This window comes from Schistocerca cancellata, chromosome 3 (genome assembly GCF_023864275.1).
Source record: "Schistocerca cancellata isolate TAMUIC-IGC-003103 chromosome 3, iqSchCanc2.1, whole genome shotgun sequence".
NCBI classification, from domain to species: Eukaryota; Metazoa; Arthropoda; class Insecta; order Orthoptera; family Acrididae; genus Schistocerca; species Schistocerca cancellata.
In genome coordinates, this window is record NC_064628.1 from 841020363 (window position 1) to 841040128 (window position 19766).

Genomic DNA, 19766 nt, shown 5'->3' on the forward strand with positions numbered 1-19766 from the left:
AGCATGAGTACTCTTAAACGAGTGAAGAATTATTTAAGGAATTCAGTGTCCAAAATCCGACTGTCGTGTTTGAGCACATTAGCAATAGAAAAGACACTACTTGGAGAGCTATCCAGTGATCAGATCTTTATAGACCGAGTTAGAGACTTATTCGTGGAAAGAAATGACAGGCGAGTTGCACCTGTGTACAAGAAAATATAAGTGCTTCTTCTCTTGCTCCTGCAGTTCTATAAATTTGTCATCGTTTCTTGAAAAAGTTAATTATTATTATTATTATTATTATTAATGGCGGTGGTAGTGGTAGTAGTAGTAGTAGTAGTAGTAGTAGTAGTTGCGATGGATGGCGCTGCAAGCAACGCTGGATAAAGTGCACAAACAAAATCTATGGATATAGAGGTCACCACCTCGGTACGCGCTGTTTTCACCATGACATAATCCAGCCAATGAGAAGCCGTCCACTGCTAATAAAAGCGGAAGCCTCAATGGTCCGTGACAGTCAGTTTTACCCCTGACGAAGATGACGGAGGTAGTCATCGAAAGCTTGGGATGTTATCCAAATTTGACGCAGCAAGTAAACCGAGAACTTTTTATGCAAGGACTCCATCGCGAAAGACTTCGTAGTCACAGTAGTTGACGTTGTTGTTTCATTTGATGCATTTTGTTTCATTTGTTTAAATTTTTGTTTATTGTACCATTTTGTCTCCATATAATAACTGCAGAGTCTCCCCAACCTTTATAACCACGCTACGCCACTGGATATTACATTTTTATTTCCTTTTTGTGAACTTTACAATTTTGTATTTCTGAAGAATTAAAGTGAATTGTGTATCTTTGCACTACTTTGAAACCTTATCAATATCTCTCTAAATATATGTGTAGATTTTTTTCAGACAGTATCTCATAATATATGGCTTCATCATTTGAAAAAATTCTGAGGTTGCTATTAATACTGTCTGTCAGATCACTTACATAAAACAAACAGCAAGGGTCTCAATGCACTTCACTGTGGCATGCTTCAAGTTACTTCTACATCTGTCAATGATTCCCCATCCAAGAAAACATGCTGTGTCATGCTTGGGAGAAATCCTCAACTGAGCCAGAAATTTTGTTTGTGAGCTTCATGATCACTGGCAAAAATACATAGGACCAAGCAACTAATTTGTACTCCTTGTTCAATGTGTCCCAATGAGTTTATTTGAAATTCAATAAAGAAATATGCTGTTTTTTTCTAGCTGCAAGTGAATTATCTGTATCAGGTTTTCAGTGCTTCAGGGGCCCACCCCAATCTGCATCATGTAGAAGCCACATAAAACCTATCGGCCCCCAGAGATGCCAAACAACTCAAATTCATCTTAGGTCCACTGAACTATTACAGAAAATTCATTCCTCATATGTCAGCTACCATCAAACCACTACCTCAGCTCCTTTTCAAGAATGTTAAGGGGCAATGATCCTCTGCTTCCAATATGAATTTTTGAGACCTCAAACATGCCCTACTACATCTGACATGGCTCATGGGATATGACCATTGTAAGCAGCCAATGGTGGTGGCAGATGCACCTGACTACAGCTTGGGGGCTGCTCTTTCTCACAAAGACAGAGTTGAGTCACATGAAAACCAACTTTCCTTACATGTATGTGAATACCCCATTAGATTTCCAAGACGGCAAGGTCGGCCCTTCAAAATGAAATTCAGTTAGAAAAAGAAGCTACAGCTATCATTTTTGCAGTGAAGAAATTTCACAATTACGTGTAATGATGCCAATTTCTTCTCTTAACATATCGTGAGCCTCTGTTAGCACTGTTCAATGCTCATGCCCAATGCCTGCAGAAATGTGCACCATCCCTCTCAGGGAATCATTATGACACCTGGTATTGGTCCACAGCACAACAAGCCATCGTGGACACCCTATCACATCTCTCAATAGGTCAAGACACCGTGTTTGATGCCGCTCCTGAAGTCTACTTTCATACTGATGCAGAAGCCAAGGCAGCAGTTGCCAGCTTACCTCTTGGCACCGCAGTCACTGGAGGAACCAGTCCTTTGAGAAGTCACGCAGTTGGTGGAGAATGGTTGGCCGGGGGATCACAAGACTCCTGAACATCCTGATGTTGAGATTTATTGGTATCACCAATGTGAGGTGCTCATTCACAGTGGTGTTCTTTTGCTCCAAGGAGATAATGGCCACACCATAGTGGCCATTCCGCAAGTGCTCCAACAATCTTGACATTACTTCATGGTCTCTGTGGTACGATTCTCATCAAAATAGCAAAGATATAGAATACATGGTTGCAGCATGCAAAAAAGTCAAAGCAAGCAAGCAGCACTTTCTTTCTTGGCCTGACATGACATACCTGCAGTGTTTCATTCATCTAGATTTCTCAGGGCCCTTTTTGGACTACCCTTGCTTGATCATGACAGATGCCAGTAGCAATTTTCCACATGTTTCACAGATGCACTCAACGTCATCAATGCGCAGAAAACAGCACAACCTTGTACCACCTCATTTCCAACAGAGACATTTGTCCACACTTTTAAAACTCAACTGGTGAAGTTGAACTAACATCATGATCTCTAAAGAGGGCTCAATCATTTCTTTGTCTCCTACTGCTCCTCTCCACAGGATGGATCCAGCCCAGCTGAAAAACTTAGTGGTTGGTTGCATAAATCAAAACTGTCTATTATACTCCAACCACTCCCCTCCTCCCCCCCCCCCCCCCTCTTCTCCATCCAGAGTTTGTGTCAACACATTTATATGCTTCAGGATGCAGTCTGGGCACTAGTGTTTTGCAAGGGGTTGCAACAATGGGTACCTGTTCATGTCACATGCTTTTTGGGCATTGCAATGGCTGAAGTCCAAGTGTCTGATGGCTCCTGCTGCTGAAAGCATATCAATAAGCTATGTCCTTGCAGCTGCAAGTGGCAATGGGAAATAATTTACAGATCTTTTGTGGTTTCCCGTTAATGTTCATGATTTCAGAACTAACACATGATTTTTCTATTAAATCATGCCTTGTGGAACAGCCACAACAAAGAAGATAATTTGTGGCTTATTTTGAAGTTTATCTTTCAAACCCTCATTGTCCACTTACTTTCATTAGAGTAAATGTCATTTGCACCCGCTTTCACAATACACTTCCTTCCAGATTGTAAGTAGTTTTCACATTTTTTTTAGAATTTCAGATAAAGGCGAGCCTGATTTGACAGTTCCAGTTATGCCAAATCTTTGTTGAGCATTTCACAACATTTTGGTGATTCCCCTATCATGATTGTCTGTAAAAAAATGTATTTTCCATTTTGCTTTCAGTACATGGTTATATGTATGACTGACTTTTGCATCCACTCTTATTCAAGATTTCTCACTGTTCAAGAATATCAAATTTGTTTTCTGTTTGTAACACTAATTTCTCTGTTCTTCACCTAAATGAGCAGAGGTCTTAGGCTTAATATATCTCTCCTGTTGGTTTCTGTCCTGCACATATTCTTCAATGTTGAGTTGTGTTCATACTATTTAATATTCTGCAAATAATTTTCTTTTACTGAAACTTCTTTTCTGAGTATTTCTACCAATGATTCTTCCAAACCAGCATTAAGTTTCATGTTCACAATTTGTTGATGGTTACAGTCTGGTAAGCCACATTCACACAAGAGATTTATCATATTTAAATTCACCAAACATGACATATGAACCCACAAATGTACCACTGGGCACATTCAAACAACTTTTATCACTGTTTTTGCACACGCTATACAGTTTAAGTTAGTTAGATTTTGAAATTTATCAGAGCAATTTACTACTATGTCTACACGCGACACCCTCTTGAAATTTTTGTACAACCTTTGGACTGTCTGTCATGTGATAGTGTCATACCTACTTATTGTTTTGTATTATTGTGGAATTCATGATATAAGTATAAAAAATGAAACTGAGGTGCTCTATTACATTACTTCCCATAGAACTATGAGTATGAAAGTATATACAATTTTTTCTCTGTACATAACACAAGATAATTCGGTATCTATTATTTATATTTAACTCTTATTCAAGTAACAATAGCTAAATATGAGATGCATGCACATATATTCTCATCTATCACACTGTGCTCTCTCTCTCTCTCTCTCTCTCTCTCTCTCTCTCTCTCTCACACACACACACACACACACACACACACACACACACACACACACAATGTGATCTATACCTGTGGAAAGTGAGTTGTGAAGCTGTGTTTCCATCTCTCCAGAGCAGAACCAGCTCCTTTCTGAGGGAATGAGCCAAACCCTCTTCCTATTTGCTCCATTGAATCTGATCCAGCAGGTATCAATAATGGGTTATTATAATCTTGTGAAATGCCTTTTCTGTAAAATAATTACATACAAAGATAATACAATATTAACTTCAGGTTTATAATAGTTGCTACATGATTTTTATATCTGCGGATATATTATCAAATACAATGGACAAAAATGTAGATTAACTGTGTGTTTGTGACTAAAGCACATTTTCATAAATATCTGGAATAAAAGTATTGCAGTAAGAAGTGTTAAACCACAGATGGAAAAACCACTCATCAGACCTAAAGTTTTTGCAACTTATAAAGCATCAGGGGGAAAAGGGAACAGATAAAATCTAAAGAAAAGAAGAAAATCCTTGATTGAATGAAAGATCATGCCAGTGCTGTATTGGGAGAAACAAAAGCAAAATAATAATAAAAATAAAGAATAATGAATTCTAAAGGAGTGACTTAGATTAAATAGAACCACCAACAACCTGCGGGTAGTTGACTATTCATCACTGTAAAAAAAAAAGAACACAGAAGAAATCACAGGATTCAGGAGGAGATGACTCATTTATAATTTGGCTGTATTTAAGCAAAGACACTCTGGAATTTTAGATCTGAGCACATTTTCATCAATGGTCTTGTTAAACTCATAAATATCTGTGACTATGACAATCTTGTGTCTGCTACATCATATGTGATGCACTTGACTTGAATTTCACATTATTTAGATGTTTCTTGCATTTCTAGCATCTTAAGAAATAAATGAGCAAAAATGTATGCTCTAAATGCCATTACCAATTCAGACCCCTGTTTCATGCTTAAAAACTGATAGTACATTTACTTTTCTAGCAATCAGGCCAAATGAACAGATGACATCTAATTCTGTCAGCAGCAGGAAGAGCTTTTAATACCCTTCACTGATGCTGCAACTGTTAAGGAAGTAATTAATTTATCAGAGATGTGTATAAAATAATTTCACTATCTACAGAAGTATAAAAATAATGCCCCCATTACTGGCAAGAGGGTGGTTAAAATAAAATTCTGGGGTTATAAAATTGTACTGCACAAAATGATAAACAATCATCAACATATATTTTACTGTATCATTCAAAAACGTACAAAGTGTTCTATCTATTTTCATACATTTGATGTGAGCACCATTAATAGTTCCACAAAAGTCCAGAAAACATAGTTAGTGTTGAGTGAAGCAACTTTGGAAAATAGTATTTCAGTTGCAGGTACGATTTCATATTGTATGTAGTTAACATCAGTAATTTGTTCACTGTAAACATTATATTTGATATATTTCCTAGAAGTATAAGATTTATGCTTTGTAGAAGCCACAGGATTGCACCGCCTCATCCAATCCGTGAGCTAGAGAGCTTCACACTTGAGACACACACACACACACACACACACACACACACACACACACACACACACACACACTTAGAAAGAAATCCAGAGATGCTCCACCATGTATTAAAACAATTTTATTCCAAATCTTTAATTTATTGGAAAGTAAACTCAGATAAAGGTCTTCAGTTATGGTGCTTGTTGCTTAGAAGAGAAACTAAACAACAATAACATGAGGCAGGTCACAACAGACATTCACTTTTTGGGGAAAAATTAGTGTAATGATGGGGTTCTGTTGGTTAGTATGATTACTAAATGCGTCAATTAAGCAAGCTGATACAGAGATGTCAAATGCCAAATCATCTGTGAAAAGCATATGGTGCAATAAAGTTTCACCATCATCGGCAAGTTTTTCCAGTATAAAACTTACAAATTCAACTTGCTTACAGACACAAAACCAAAAAAATATCGTGAAAAAAATCTGAATGATACTTTTTGTAATAGATAATTACATATTCCAATAGGAAATTGACTCTATAACATAAGACTGCCATACACTATGTGATCAAAAGCATCCAGACATCTCACAAGTTCGCGGCGCCCTCCATTGGTAATGCTGGAATCCAATATGGTGTTGGCCCACCCTTAGCCTTGATGACAGCTTCCACTCTTGCAGACATACGTTCAAGCAGGTGCTGGAAGGTTTCTTGGGGAATGGCAGCCCATTCTTCATGGAGTTCTGCACTGAAGAGAGGTATCGATGTTGATCGGTGAGGTGTGGCACGAAGTTGGCATTCCAAAGCATTCCAAAGGTGTTCTATAGGATACAGGTCAGGACTCTGTGCAGCCTAGTCCATTACAGTGATGTTATTGTTGTGTAACCTCTCCACCACAGGCTATGCATTATGAACTGGTGCTCCATCATGTTGAAAGATGCAGTCACCATCCCCGAACTGCTCTTCAACAGTGGAAAGCAAGAAGGTGCTTAAAACATCAATGTAGGCCTGTGCTGTGATAGTGCAATGCAAGACAACAAGAGGTGCAAGCCCCCTCCATGAAAAGCATGACTACACCATAACACCACTGCCTCCGAATTTTACTGTTGGCACTACACATGCTGGCAAATGACGTTCACCAGGCATTTGCCATACCACACACTGCCATCGGATCACCACATTGTGTACTGTGATTTGTCACTCCACACAATGTTTTCCCACTGTTAAATCATCCAATGTTTACAGTCCTTACTTCAAGCGAGGCATCATTTGGCATTTACCAGTGTTATGTGTGGCTTATGAGCAGCTGCTCAACCATGAAATCCAAGTTCTCTCACCTCCCACCTACCTGTCATAGTACTTGCAGTGGATCCTGATGCAGTTTGGAATTCCTGTGGGATGGTCTGAATAGATGTCTGCCTATTACACATTACAACCCTCTTCAACTGTCGTCTGTCTCTGTCAGTCAAAAGATGAGGTCGGCCTGTACGCTTTTGCTGTACATGTCACTCCACGTTTCCCCTTCACTATCACATCAGAAAGAGTGGATCTAGAGATGTTAAGGAGTGTGGAAATCTTGCATACAGATGTATGACACAAGTGATACCCAATCACCAGACCACGTTCAAAGTCCGTGAGTTCTGCGGAGTGCCCCATTCTGCTCTCTCACTACGTCTAATGACTAGTGAGGTCGCCAATATGGAGTACCTGGCAGTAGGTGGCAGCACAATGCACCTAATATGAAAAACCTATGTTTTTGGTGGTGTCCAGATACTTTAGATCACATAGTGTATGTACCCGGCATTTTCATTAGAAGTGCTTGGATGTGATAGTGATGTTCCTTCTGTTATACATTCAGTTTCTTTGCACTGGTTTGCCAATCACTTTAATCCTTTATCATCTGAAACCTTTTCTCCTGGATGTACAGGATAGACGAGAAGCCCCCATACCTCTGTAATCCCTGTTTAGTTTGCTTCAGTTACCGTTGGTTGCAAAGTAAACACACACACTTTGTTTTTTAAAAAAATTGTCCGCCCCCGGTAGCTGAGTGGTCAGTGTGACAGACTGTCAATGCTAAGGGCCCGGGTTCAATTCCCGGCTGGGTCGGAGATTTTCTCCACTCAGGGACTGGGTGTTGTGTGGTCCTAATCATCATCATTTCATCCCCATCGACGTGCAAGTTGCCGAAGTGGCATCAAATGGAAAGACTTGCACCAGGCAAGCGGTCTACCCGATGGGAGGCCCTCGTCACACGACATTATTACTATTATTATTATAGTTAGAAGCTGGTGAGCCTCAAGCAGTTGCAGGTGTAGTGACAGGGCACAACAAACTTTCAGCAGCAAATTGAAAAGTAAGAATGTAGGAAAATCAGTAAGGAGAAAGAAAGTGTTGTTGTTAGGTAGTTCCCATGGAAGAGGTGTTGGCCAACTTTCACAGGATGAACTAAGATCAGAATACCAGGTTACCAATTTTTTAAAACCTAGTGCTGGTCTGGAGCAGGTGACAGAGGATTTAGGATCACTTTGCAAAGATTTCACCATGGTTATAGTGGGTGGGCCAGGTAATAGTACTGACAGAGATCCTGGGTACAGTATAGAGTGTGACCTGACAAAGATTGCATCAGCATCAAGGCATATTAGTGTTGAGTTTGTATCTGTTCTTGGGCGCCATGACCAACCTCGTTTGAACTCTTCTGTCAAGAGAGTTAATTTGGAGTTGGAACGGCTGCTTATGTCAGGTGCAGGGTCACACGTTGGTGTGGCTCCTGTTGATTCTCTCAATAGGTGGGATTATACTAGGCATGGCCTTCACCTTAACAGGAAAGAGAAGGGTAAACTGATTGGGAAAATAGCAGGAAAGTTAAAAGGGGGAGGCTCTGTCATGAGTGATAAAATACCAGTGGTTTTAGGGTTCATAAAAGACCGTTTTTGAGGGTAGGGAGGACAGGAAGAAACCAAACTTTAAGAGTGGTTAGGACTGAGACAAACCTTCAGTTTCAGAAAGAAATCGAAAACCATAATTCTAGCTTATTACATCAGTATAAACCACTATTGGTGGAGAATTTTCAACAATCAGCAGAAATTTCAACTCTACCCAATTTTAACTCAGTCAATGTGAAATGTCAGCTATCTTTATTGCATCAAAATATTTGAGAACTGAGAAATAAAATTAATTAATTAATTATCTGCATAGATGAATTAGAGTCCTCAAACCCAGCTGACATAATCTGCCTCTCTGAATATCATGTGACCACTGGTATAGAACTTTTTAAGTGTTACAGGATTTAGATTAGCATCTCACTTTTGTAAAGCAGAAATGGAGAAAGGAGGAGTTGCCACATTCATCAGGAATTGTCATAAATTTAAGAACATACACATTCATAAATTTTGCCTAGAACAGCATATGGAAGCATGTGCAACAGAAGTAGAATTTCACAAAAAATCCTTCATAATATTAAGTGTATATCGAGCACCCGCAGGTAACTTTAATCTGTTCGTAAACCACCTTGAAGCTGTACTGGCCCATTTAACAACCAAAAACAAAGAAATAGTGGTTGCTGGCAATTTCAATGTAGCTTTCCTTAAAGACTCTCCCAATAAGAACTTATTTGAGTTAGTAACACTATCATTCAACTTAATTCCCACTGTAAAGTTCCCCACTAGGGTAGCCAATTGCTCACAAACAGCCATTGATAATATCTTTATAGTAAAGGCCAATGAACAAAATTATATTACAAAACCAATATTCAATGGCCTCTCAGACCATGACATGCAGTTCCTTCTGTTAAATCTTAATACTGAACAGGATATATAATCTGTTAAATCTGAGCTCAAGAGGGTAGTCAATGAGCTAAGAATTTATTATTTTGGGACACTCCTCAGAGACATTCACTGGACTGATGTTTACAGTGCTCATGGCATGAAAGAAAAGTCATATTTTTCATATTTTTGCTAATAAAGTGCTTACCTTATTTGAACACTGTTTTCCACCAAAACTAACCAAGGTTACAGCAAAGTCTACAAAGAAGCCATGGATTGCTCTAGGAATAGAGGTATCTTGTACAACAAAAAGAAAACTGTATCTGTCAATCCGAAACAGTTCTGATGTTGATGCTCTAGCACATTACAAGAAATACTGCAAAATGTTAAAGACTGTAATACAGACATCAAAGCAGATATATTACAGGGAAAAGATAGTCATATCAGATAACAAAATAAAGACAACATGGGATATAGTGAAGGAGGAGACCAGTTGAACCAGACATGAAGAGGGGCTTATAGCATTAAGAGTAAATGATACATTGGTGACAGATGTGTATAGTGTCGCAGAACTTTTTAACAAACATTTTATAACTGTTACTGAAAATGTTGGGTTGTCAGGTTCTGTAGATGCTGCTATGGAATACCTCAGACCAGACATTTCAAGTAATTTCCAAAGTATGAATTTGAGCCTCACTACCCCAACAGAAGTAATGTCCACCATAAAAATCTTTAAAATCAAAAACATCTAGTAGGTATGATGAAATATTAACAATGTGATTCTGAGTTAAGTAACATATTAAGCTATCTGTGTAACCAGTCGTCTATCTGTGGAATACTTCCTGAATGGTTGAAATATGCTGAAGTTAAGCCACTGTTTCAGAAGGGAGATAAAGAAATAGCATCAAATTTCCAACCAATTTCACTTTTGCCTGCATTCTAAAAAAATTTAGAAAAGGTAACATACAATCAGCTTTATAACCACCTCATCACAAATAACATACAGTCAAAGTCACAGTTCGGATTTCTAAAGGGTTCTGATATTGAGAAGGCTATCTACACTTACAGTGAAAATGTACTTGATTCATTAGAAGAAGGCTTCCTCTAAGCGACCCATAAATAGGTTGGTGTACGAGGGGGCCATCCTGGTACCCATGACTGTTCCCTTTAATTGTTGGTTTTCTGGCCTTCAGAAGTGAAGAAGTTGTGGGTTAGGATGAAGCTGGCTAAGGTAATGAGGAAAGAAGGCTATCCGTGACCTGAAGGCTGACCAATCCATTGTGATTCTTCTACCGGCTGACAAGGGTTCCACGACTGTGGTACTTGATCATCGGGAGTATGTGGCTGAGGGACTGCATCAGCTTTCAGACAACACTACATACAAAGTTTGCCAAGGTAAACCCATTCCTGATGTCCAGGTGAAGCTTCAAGGAATCCTCAGAACCTTAGGCCCCATACAAGACCTTTCACCTGACTCCATCAACCTCCTGACCCCGCCGACACCCTGCACCCCTACCTTCTACCTACTTCCTACCTCTCCGGGGGACACAACCTTGACGAAGCCCTGTCCGTGCGGGTGGAGAGGCTTGCATATCCATGGTAAGCTGAGGGCTATGCCAAAGGTAGAGGACCTACTGCCAGAAAGGCCTCAGTCGATGGATCAGACTAAGAGTGTCCCACAACATCCCCTCATCCCTATCCACTCCTAGTCCTACCCTATTCCCTGACCCAACCCAAGGTGTGATGCGATCCATGCTGAGGGGTGCGTGGCACATGGGATGATGTGTCACAAATGGAGCCTCAGGGATACCGTGCAACCTCCCTGAGTAATTAGCCTTACACCACGCGGGGTATTCGTGGTGTGGACCTTCTAGATCCCCAAATCTCATGGGACCAACATGGACACGATTACAGAAAAAGAAAAAGAAACTGAGGGACAAACTGAGACCTCAGATACCGAAACATCGGGGACTGAACTGATGGAAGGCACTTCCACTACTGAATCAGGGTCTAGACCTGAGCCAGAAGTGGGAACTGTAACCGAGAAGCTAGACCAGATTAAGATCAAAGGCTTGTCTGGGGTCCAAAGGGGGAAGCTACTCAGGGAACAGAGGGAAAAGGAAGGAAAAGAATGGCTTCCTAAACACAAATGGAGGGAAGTAAAGGGACTAGAACCCAAGACCCCCAGGAAAAAACTGTCTCAAGTTGAAAGGGGCACTCAGACCCCCACATCAAAGACAGGTAGTAAGCGGATAAGGGAGGAATCAAAGACTCCCTCTTCCCTGGATAAGTGGGGCCAGAAAAACTGAGGCAAGAAAAAGGGAAACAGACCTATAGTACTGCAGTCTCAGTTTTTAGGATGGCGCTTATCCAGGAAGGTTATCCACTGGTGACCATTACCTTGCAGCAGGAGGAACTAGTACAGATGGCCCTCTTTGAAAAGATTGGGGGGGGGGGTCGCTGGCACAGGTCCCAACTTCAGGAGGGTCTATGTAGACCATGGTGCATTCATTTTTGTCTGTGAGGGAGTGCACACAGTAGAATGGCTCAAGGATGAGGTCCCCATGATATTCCCGTGGGAAGATGCGAAGCTGCTGGTCAAGACAACAGCGGAGCTTCTTAAGACCACTAAGATATCATTATGGGTAACCAAGATCCTTAAGGAAGTCTCTCCCAAGACTCTGTTCGGGAAAATACGGGGCCTAGAACTCAAAAGTCCCGTCAGAAGACTGGAGAGTGATTAACCAGAAGGTTGTGACGGAAGGACGAACCCTAGTGGTGGAGGTTGGTGAGAAGTCCCTGAAGGCGATGCGGGAGCAGGACCTGAAACTGTTTTTAGGGTTCTTGCAGGTCACAATCAGGGTTCTCAAAGACCTCAAAGATGGCAGTAAGACGGAGCCTGGAGGTGCTGCAGATTAATCTGCAGCACAGTAAAGGGGCCTCTGCTGCCCTGAGCCGCTGCCTGGGGTGACAGTAAGTGGACGTGGCCCTGATACAAGAACCCTATTTATACAAAGGGGGTGTATCAGGCCTCGAAGGCACTGGAGGTAAGCGGATCTATGCTAGAAATCTAAGAAACTCCAGAACATGCATCTATGTTAGAAACGGCATTTCTTTCATGCCAATGATGGATTTCTGCTCTAGGGACTTAGTGACCATCAAAATGCAGCAATGTGAGGAAGGTATCACGAGGGAAATTGTCTTGTCCTCAGCATACCTTCCTTATGAAGACAGTTCTCCCCCTCCCTTGGAGGTGAGGAGATTGGTAGAGACTTGCCATTGGCAAGGTGACCAACTGCTGGTGGGGTGCGACGCCAATGCCCACAACCTAGTGTGGGCCAGCAAGGACACCAACAGCAGAGGTGAGCACCTTCTTGAATTCCTCTTAGCTAACAACTTAGAGGTCCTGAATAGGGACAATGAACCTACATTCAGGTATAGCAGAAGGGAAGAAGTAACTGACATAACATTTGGTTCCACAACAATGGGTAGCTACGTCAAACAATGGCATGTGGTGTTGGAGCCATCCTCATCAGACCACATGTACATTAAATTCAAGGTTGAAATGGGAATCAGACAGACCATGACTTAAAGAAATCCCAGGAAAACAGACTGGGAGACATATAGGAGGGACCTTGACTTAGGCTTATCAGAAATTAAAACCACGATAAGGAAGCCAGTAGAATTTGAGGAAATAGCAGAGGCTGTTACCTCTGCCATAGTGACATCATATCAAGACAACTGCACAATCAGCAGGAAGTGCACAAATAGGAGTGTTCCTTGTTAGAATAACAAATTGGAAATGCAAAGAAAACAGGTACGGAGACTGTTTAATATTGTGAGACGTAAAGGACAATGGGTTAAATATCGGGAGGCCCTTGTCAGTTACAACCTTGCAATAAGACAATCAAAGGACGCATCCTGAAAGGCATTCTGTGAGGAAGTGGAAGGCATGGCTGCACAAGCCAGACTTCACAAGATTCTCACTAGAGTACCAACCAATCCAGGAGGTACGTTGAGGAAGGAGGATGGGGAATATACAAAGACAGCACATGAGACACTGGAATTGCTCCTCAAAACTCATTTTCCTCAATATGCTCTGCCGGATAACACAGACCAGTATGTGACCCTAGAGAGACAATGGTTCTCAGACACTCGAAGAGAGGACTGGGAATTGGCCATGGAGTGTGTGAACCTCAACAAAACCCAGTGGGCGGTGGGAACGTTCCAGCTGTTCAAGTCACCTGGCCCGGATGGAATTTTTCCAGCTCTCCTGCAACAGGCAGGAGGAAAGCTTATAAGAATTATAAGGCTATTTAGGGTTAGCTTAGCAGTAGGAATCATTCCCAAGTTTGGAGGGCAGTGAAGGTTGTCTTCATTCCAAAGCCAGAGAGAATTGATCATACCAAGGCCAAGGATATGAGACCAATCAGTCTGTCCTCCTTCATACTCAAAACACTGGAAAAACTGGTTAATGTATACGTTGGGATGATGAGGCTATGTAGGATCCCTCTACAACTGAACCAACACGCATACCAACCAGGTAAATCATGTAAAACAGTTCTCCACCAACTCATCGGGAAGGTGGAAAAAGCACTTCACTTCCAAGAAATAGCCCTCTGCATCTTCCTGGATATCGAGGGGCCTTTAGTAACACGACCTTCAATTCCATGGTAAGGGCAGCAGAGGTGCATGATCTGGGGACCACTATATGTAGGTGGACCAGAGCCATGCTTAGTGGAAGGAAGGTAGAGGCTACCATGATGAACGAAAAGATGGTAATTAAGACCACTAGAGGCTGCCCACAAGGAGGAGCTTTGTCTCCTCTATTGTGGAATCTAGTGGTGAACGAACTCATTGAGGAACTAAATTACAGACAATGCTTCTGCCAATGATACACGGATGACCTTGTCATAGTAATACTTGGCAAATTCACTGAAACAGTCAGGAATATGGCACAAGGAGGGTTGGACATTGTGCAAAAATGGTGCATTAAACAGGATCTGAGAGTTAATCCTAAGAAGACTGTTGTGGTGCCATTTACGAAGAGACATATTCAGCATGCAAGTTGGAATCTAAAGCTCTTCGATGAAACTCTACCTGTGAAGGAGACAGTGAAATATCTAGGGGTAAGCTTGGATGAGAAGCTAACTTGGACCCCTCATATTAAGAGTATCTGCTCCAAGGCCAAAAGCACTTTAGTGAGTACTAGGAGGGCTTGTGACAAAAACTGGGGCCTAAGCCCCAGGGGTATGCGCTGGATATACACCACAGTGGTTAGACCTAGGATTTCCTATGGGGCCGTAGTTTGGTGGAAGAAGGTAGAACAGCAGGTTGCTGCTAAAGAGCTTGCTAAGGTGTAGAGATTGGCCCGCTTAGCCATAACGGGCGGAATTATCAGCACACCAACTGCTGGAATGGAAGCCATGCTGGACATGCCTCCACTTCACCTTTGGGTTAAGATGGAGGCAGCAGCTGGGGCACACAGACTTAAAACTGGCCAAAACTGGGTCTCATTTGGATATCCAGAATCACACACTAACATAGTGAGTGAGGTAAATATAGGTATGGCTGGGGAAATGCCCACTTACTATATAATAACTCCTAACTGCTTCGAATTAGTCGAATTAAGTCGGGTGATGCTGAGGGAATTAGATTAGGAAATGAGACACTTAAAGTAGTAAAGGAGTTTTGCTATTTGGGGAGCAAAATAACTGATGATGGTCGAAGTAGAGAGGATATAAAATGTAGACTGGCAATGGCAAGGAAAGCCTTTCTGAAGAAGAGAAATTTGTTAACATCGAGTATAGATTTAAGTGTCAGGAAGTCATTTCTGAAAGTAATTGTATGGAGTGTAGCCATGTATGGAAGTGAAACATGGACGGTAAATAGTTTGGACAAGAAGAGAATAGAAGCTTTTGAAATGTGGTGCTACAGAAGAATGCTGAAGATTAGATGGGTAGCTCACATAACTAATGAGGAAGTATTGAATAGGATTGGGGAGAAGAGAATTTTGTGGCACAACTTGACCAGAAGAAGGGATCGGTTGGTAGGACATGTTCTGAGGCATCAAGGGATCACCAATTTAGTATTGGAGGGCAGAGTGGAGGGTAAAAATCGTAGGGGGAGACCAAGAGATGAATACACTAAGCAGATTCAGAAGGATGTAGGTTGCAGTAGGTACTGGGAGATGAAGAAGCTTGCACAGGATAGAGTAGCATGGAGAGCTGCATCAAACCAGTCTCAGGACTGAAGACCACAACAACAACAACAACTGCTTTGACAAGCCTTACAACATAATAATTGGAAGTAGGGAGCAGTGGGAGAAAACAGTTCGACACCATACGGGGGACATCGTTTGGTTCACCGATGGGTGGAAAACGGATCAAGGCGTTGGGGCAGGGTTGTATGGGGTTCAGCCAAGACTGGAGAGCAGCATCTCTCTAGGGAAACTGGCCTCTGTATTCCAAGCTGAAATTACTGCAATCAGGGCATGTGTGGAGGAGAATATGAGTAGGTGCTACAATGATCGTAGCATCTACATCTATTCAGACAGCCAGGCAGCCCTGAAATCATTGGCAGCTCCTGCAACAAGATCTAAGATTGTTGCAGATTGCCACAGAGCTCTGGTGGAGCTAGGGGGAAGCAATAGGGTGTACCTAGTGTGGGTCCCTGGCCACTCAGGGATTTGTGGCAATGAACAAGCCAATAGATTGGCTAGGATGGGGGCAACAACTCCATTTATTGGACCGGAACCTGTCTTGACAATCACCAAGGCTATGATCAAATTAGAACTACGGAACTGGCTTAGGAAACAGCACATAGGATATTGGACCAAGGTCCGTGGGCAAAAACATGGTAAGGTAATGATGCCCAAGCCATGTTTTAAAAGGGGCTCTGTAATCCTGAGATTGAACAGGAAAGAGATCAAACTCATGACTGGACTGGTGACTGGCCATGGGAACTTCAAAAATCACCTACACACAATGGGTATAATGGAAGAGGACCCTAAATGTAGGATCTGTTATGAGGGTGAAGAAACTGCTCACACCTAATCTTTGAATGCATGGCATTGAAGAGTAAAAAATACAGAATCTTCGGGACAACTAGACCTGAAGAAATTGTGTCTAACAAAAATCTGGTAGAGGGACTCCTTGCACTATTCAAGGGCACTGGTTGGCTTTACTAGGTATACAGGGAGCGATACCGCACGATAAACCTAGTTTCGGTGCGGGCAGTGGCGGGTTAGACCTAAGCTGTTTTAGCTCTCCTGTTAAAATCAAATCAAACCTACTTCCTAAAATTCACAAACCCAAACATCCCAGATGCCCCATTGTAGCTGGTTACCAAGCCCCCACAGAACATATCTCTGCCTACGTATATCAACACCTTCAACCCATTATATGCAGTCTCCCACCCTTCATCAAAGACACCAACCACTTTCTCGAATGCCTGCAATCCTTACCCAATCTGTTACCCCTGGAAACCATCCTTGCAACCATTGATGCCACTTCCGTATACACAAATATCCCGCACGTTCAGGGCCTTGCTGCGATGGAGCACTTCCTTTCATGCCAATCACCTGCTACCCTACCTAAAACCTCTTTCCTCATTACCTTACTAACCCACAACTTCTCCAATTTTGAAGGACAGAAAAACCAACAAGTAAAGGGAACAGTCATGGGTACCAGGATGACCCCCTCGTACACCAACCTATTTATGGGTCGCTTAGAGGAAGCCTTCTTGGTTACCCAAGCCTGCCAACCCAAAGTTTGGTACAGATTTATTGATGACATCTTCATGATCTGGACTCATAGTGAAGAAGAACTCCAGAATTTCCTCTCCAACCTCAACTCCTTTGGTTCCATCAGATTCACCTGGTCCTACTCCAAATCCCACGCCACTTTCCTTGACGTTCACCTCCATCTGTCCAATGGCCAACTTCACACATCCATCCACATCAAACTCACTAACAAGCAACAGTACCTCCATTATGACAGCTGCCACCCATTCCATATCAAACAGTCCCTTTCCTACAGCTTAGGTCTTCATGGCAAACGAATATGCTCCAGTCCTGAATCCCTGAACCATTACACCAATTACCTGAAAACAGCTTTCACATCGCGCAACTACCCTCCCAACCTAGCACAGAAGCAAATAGCTAGAGCCACTTCCTCATCCCCTCAAACCCAGAACCTCTCACAGAAGAACCCCAAAAGTGCCCCACTTGTGACAGGATACTTTCTGGGACTGGGTCAGACTCTGAATGTGGCTCTCCAGCAGGGATACGACTTCCTCAAATCCTGCCCTGAAATAAGATCCATCCTTCATTAAATCCTCCCTACTCCACCAAGAGTGTCTTTCTGCTGTCCACCTAACCTTCATAATCTCTTGGTTCATCCCTATGAAATCCCCAAACCACCTTCCCTACCCTCTGGCTCCTATCCTTGTAACCCTGTCCCATGTACCCTCCCACCACCACCTACTTCAGTCCTGTAACCTGGAAGGTGTACACAATCAAAGGCGAAGCCACATGTGAAAGCACCCTCATGATTTACCAACTGGCATGCCTACACTGTGAAGTCTTCTATGTGGGAATGACTAGCAACAAACTGTCCATTCACATGAACGGACACAGGCAGACAGTGTTTGTTGGTAATGAGGATCACCCTGTGGCTAAACATGCCTTGGTGCACAGCCAGCACATCTTGGCACAGTGTTACACCGTCAGGGTTATCTGGATACTTCCCACTGACACCAACCTATCAGAACTCCGGAGATGGGAACTTGCCCTTCAATATATTCTCTCTTCCTGTTACCCACCAGGCCTCAACCTCCTGTAATTTCAAGTTGCCGTCCCTCGTACCTCACCTGTCATTCAACAACATCTTTGCCTCTGTATTTCCATCTCGATTGACATCTCTGCCCAACCTCTTTGCATTTACATATGTCTGCATGTGTCTGTACGTGTGTGTGTGTGTGTGTGTGTGTGTGTGTGTGTGTGTGTGTGTGCGAGTGAATACCTGTCCTTTTTTCCCCCTAAGGTAAGTCTTTCCACTCCCGGGATTGGAATGACTTCTTACCCTCTACCTTAAAACCCACATCCTTTTGTCTTTCCCTCTCCTTCCCTCTTCCCTGATGAAGCAACCATGGGTTGCTAAAGCTTGAATATTTGTGTGTGTGTGTGTGTGTGTGTGTGTGTGTTTTATTTTATTGTGTCTATCAACATACCAGTGCTTTCTCATGTGGTATAAATTAAATGTGTGTGTGTGTGTGTGTGTGTGTGTGTGTGTTTGTGTGTAAGTACAATCTAACTTCTGCACCATATCTATGTCTAATAAACAGTTGTAATGGATCTGAGAGATGTTATTTTTTTAATGTATTTGTCGATACTGAATTGTAAATGTTTTCTTATATTTTTTGTCAGAATTTTTTTTATTGTAATTTGCCTTATTATATGTTAATTTACTTATGTTTTTGAGAGTGAAAGCATATTGATTACTATTAGTAAATGTATCGAAGAATAGCAAAGAGACTGATTACAAGTGGAAGCTTGTGTGTTGTGTAAAATATCTTTGACGCTGGAGTCGTCTTTGACTATAGTCAGTCGGCAGTTAACTCTTGGTGTGTGTTGACGGAAGAAGAATGTGCAGGTCGCCGTAATAAATAATTTTGAATTATGTTACTATTTTTTTAAATAAACTATAAGAAGAAACTACATTTGAAGAAATGGTATTTGAAACACCAAAAATGAGGCAAACACGTTGAACCAGGTCATTTCTGCAACCGATAAAGATGCATTGTGGAATCATACTTCATTAGACAACTGAAGCCAAGACTAATATCGCCTTGTAAACATCTAATGGAAAAGGTACTGTCACGAAATATGGCAAATTTAAGTAAATAAAAAATAGTGAGCATATTTCAACTTTGTGTCTCAGCCGGGATACCATATTTCACAGTACACAAGCATATGGAATAAATGACTGAATTTAAAGCTTCCTCTGAATAGACTAACTAAGTTCATCATTCTTAATGGAGAAGCATCTTCAAAAGCAAAGGGTGGTGCACCTCAAGGTAGTGCAACAGGACTACTGCTGTTCACGATATATATAAATTACCTGTTTGATAAAGTCTAAAGACCTATGATGCTGTTCACAAACAATGCAGCTGTGTAAGGAAAGTCACATTGTTACACAACCGCTACAAATGGCAGAGAGACTGGTGCAAAGATGACAGCTGACATCATATAAAAATATACAGACCATAATAGGAACATACAGACTAAGAGCAAATAAAAAAAATGAAAAGTATACCACCATTTATTCAGATATAAAAAAATACAGCCTAAAATTCTACGGGCATATTA

At 41.7% G+C, this 19766-nt stretch overlaps 1 protein-coding gene across 1 annotated transcript in view; it reads right to left on the minus strand.

The window, feature by feature from the left end:
- The window catches only part of LOC126177120 (cytoplasmic dynein 2 light intermediate chain 1), a 100469-nt gene that overhangs the window by 12840 nt on the left and 67863 nt on the right, over positions 1-19766 (minus strand). The window contains exon 7 of the mRNA XM_049924390.1: positions 4204-4360. Coding sequence (XP_049780347.1) covers positions 4204-4360 — 157 coding nt within the window. The remainder of the gene's footprint in view (positions 1-4203; positions 4361-19766) is intronic.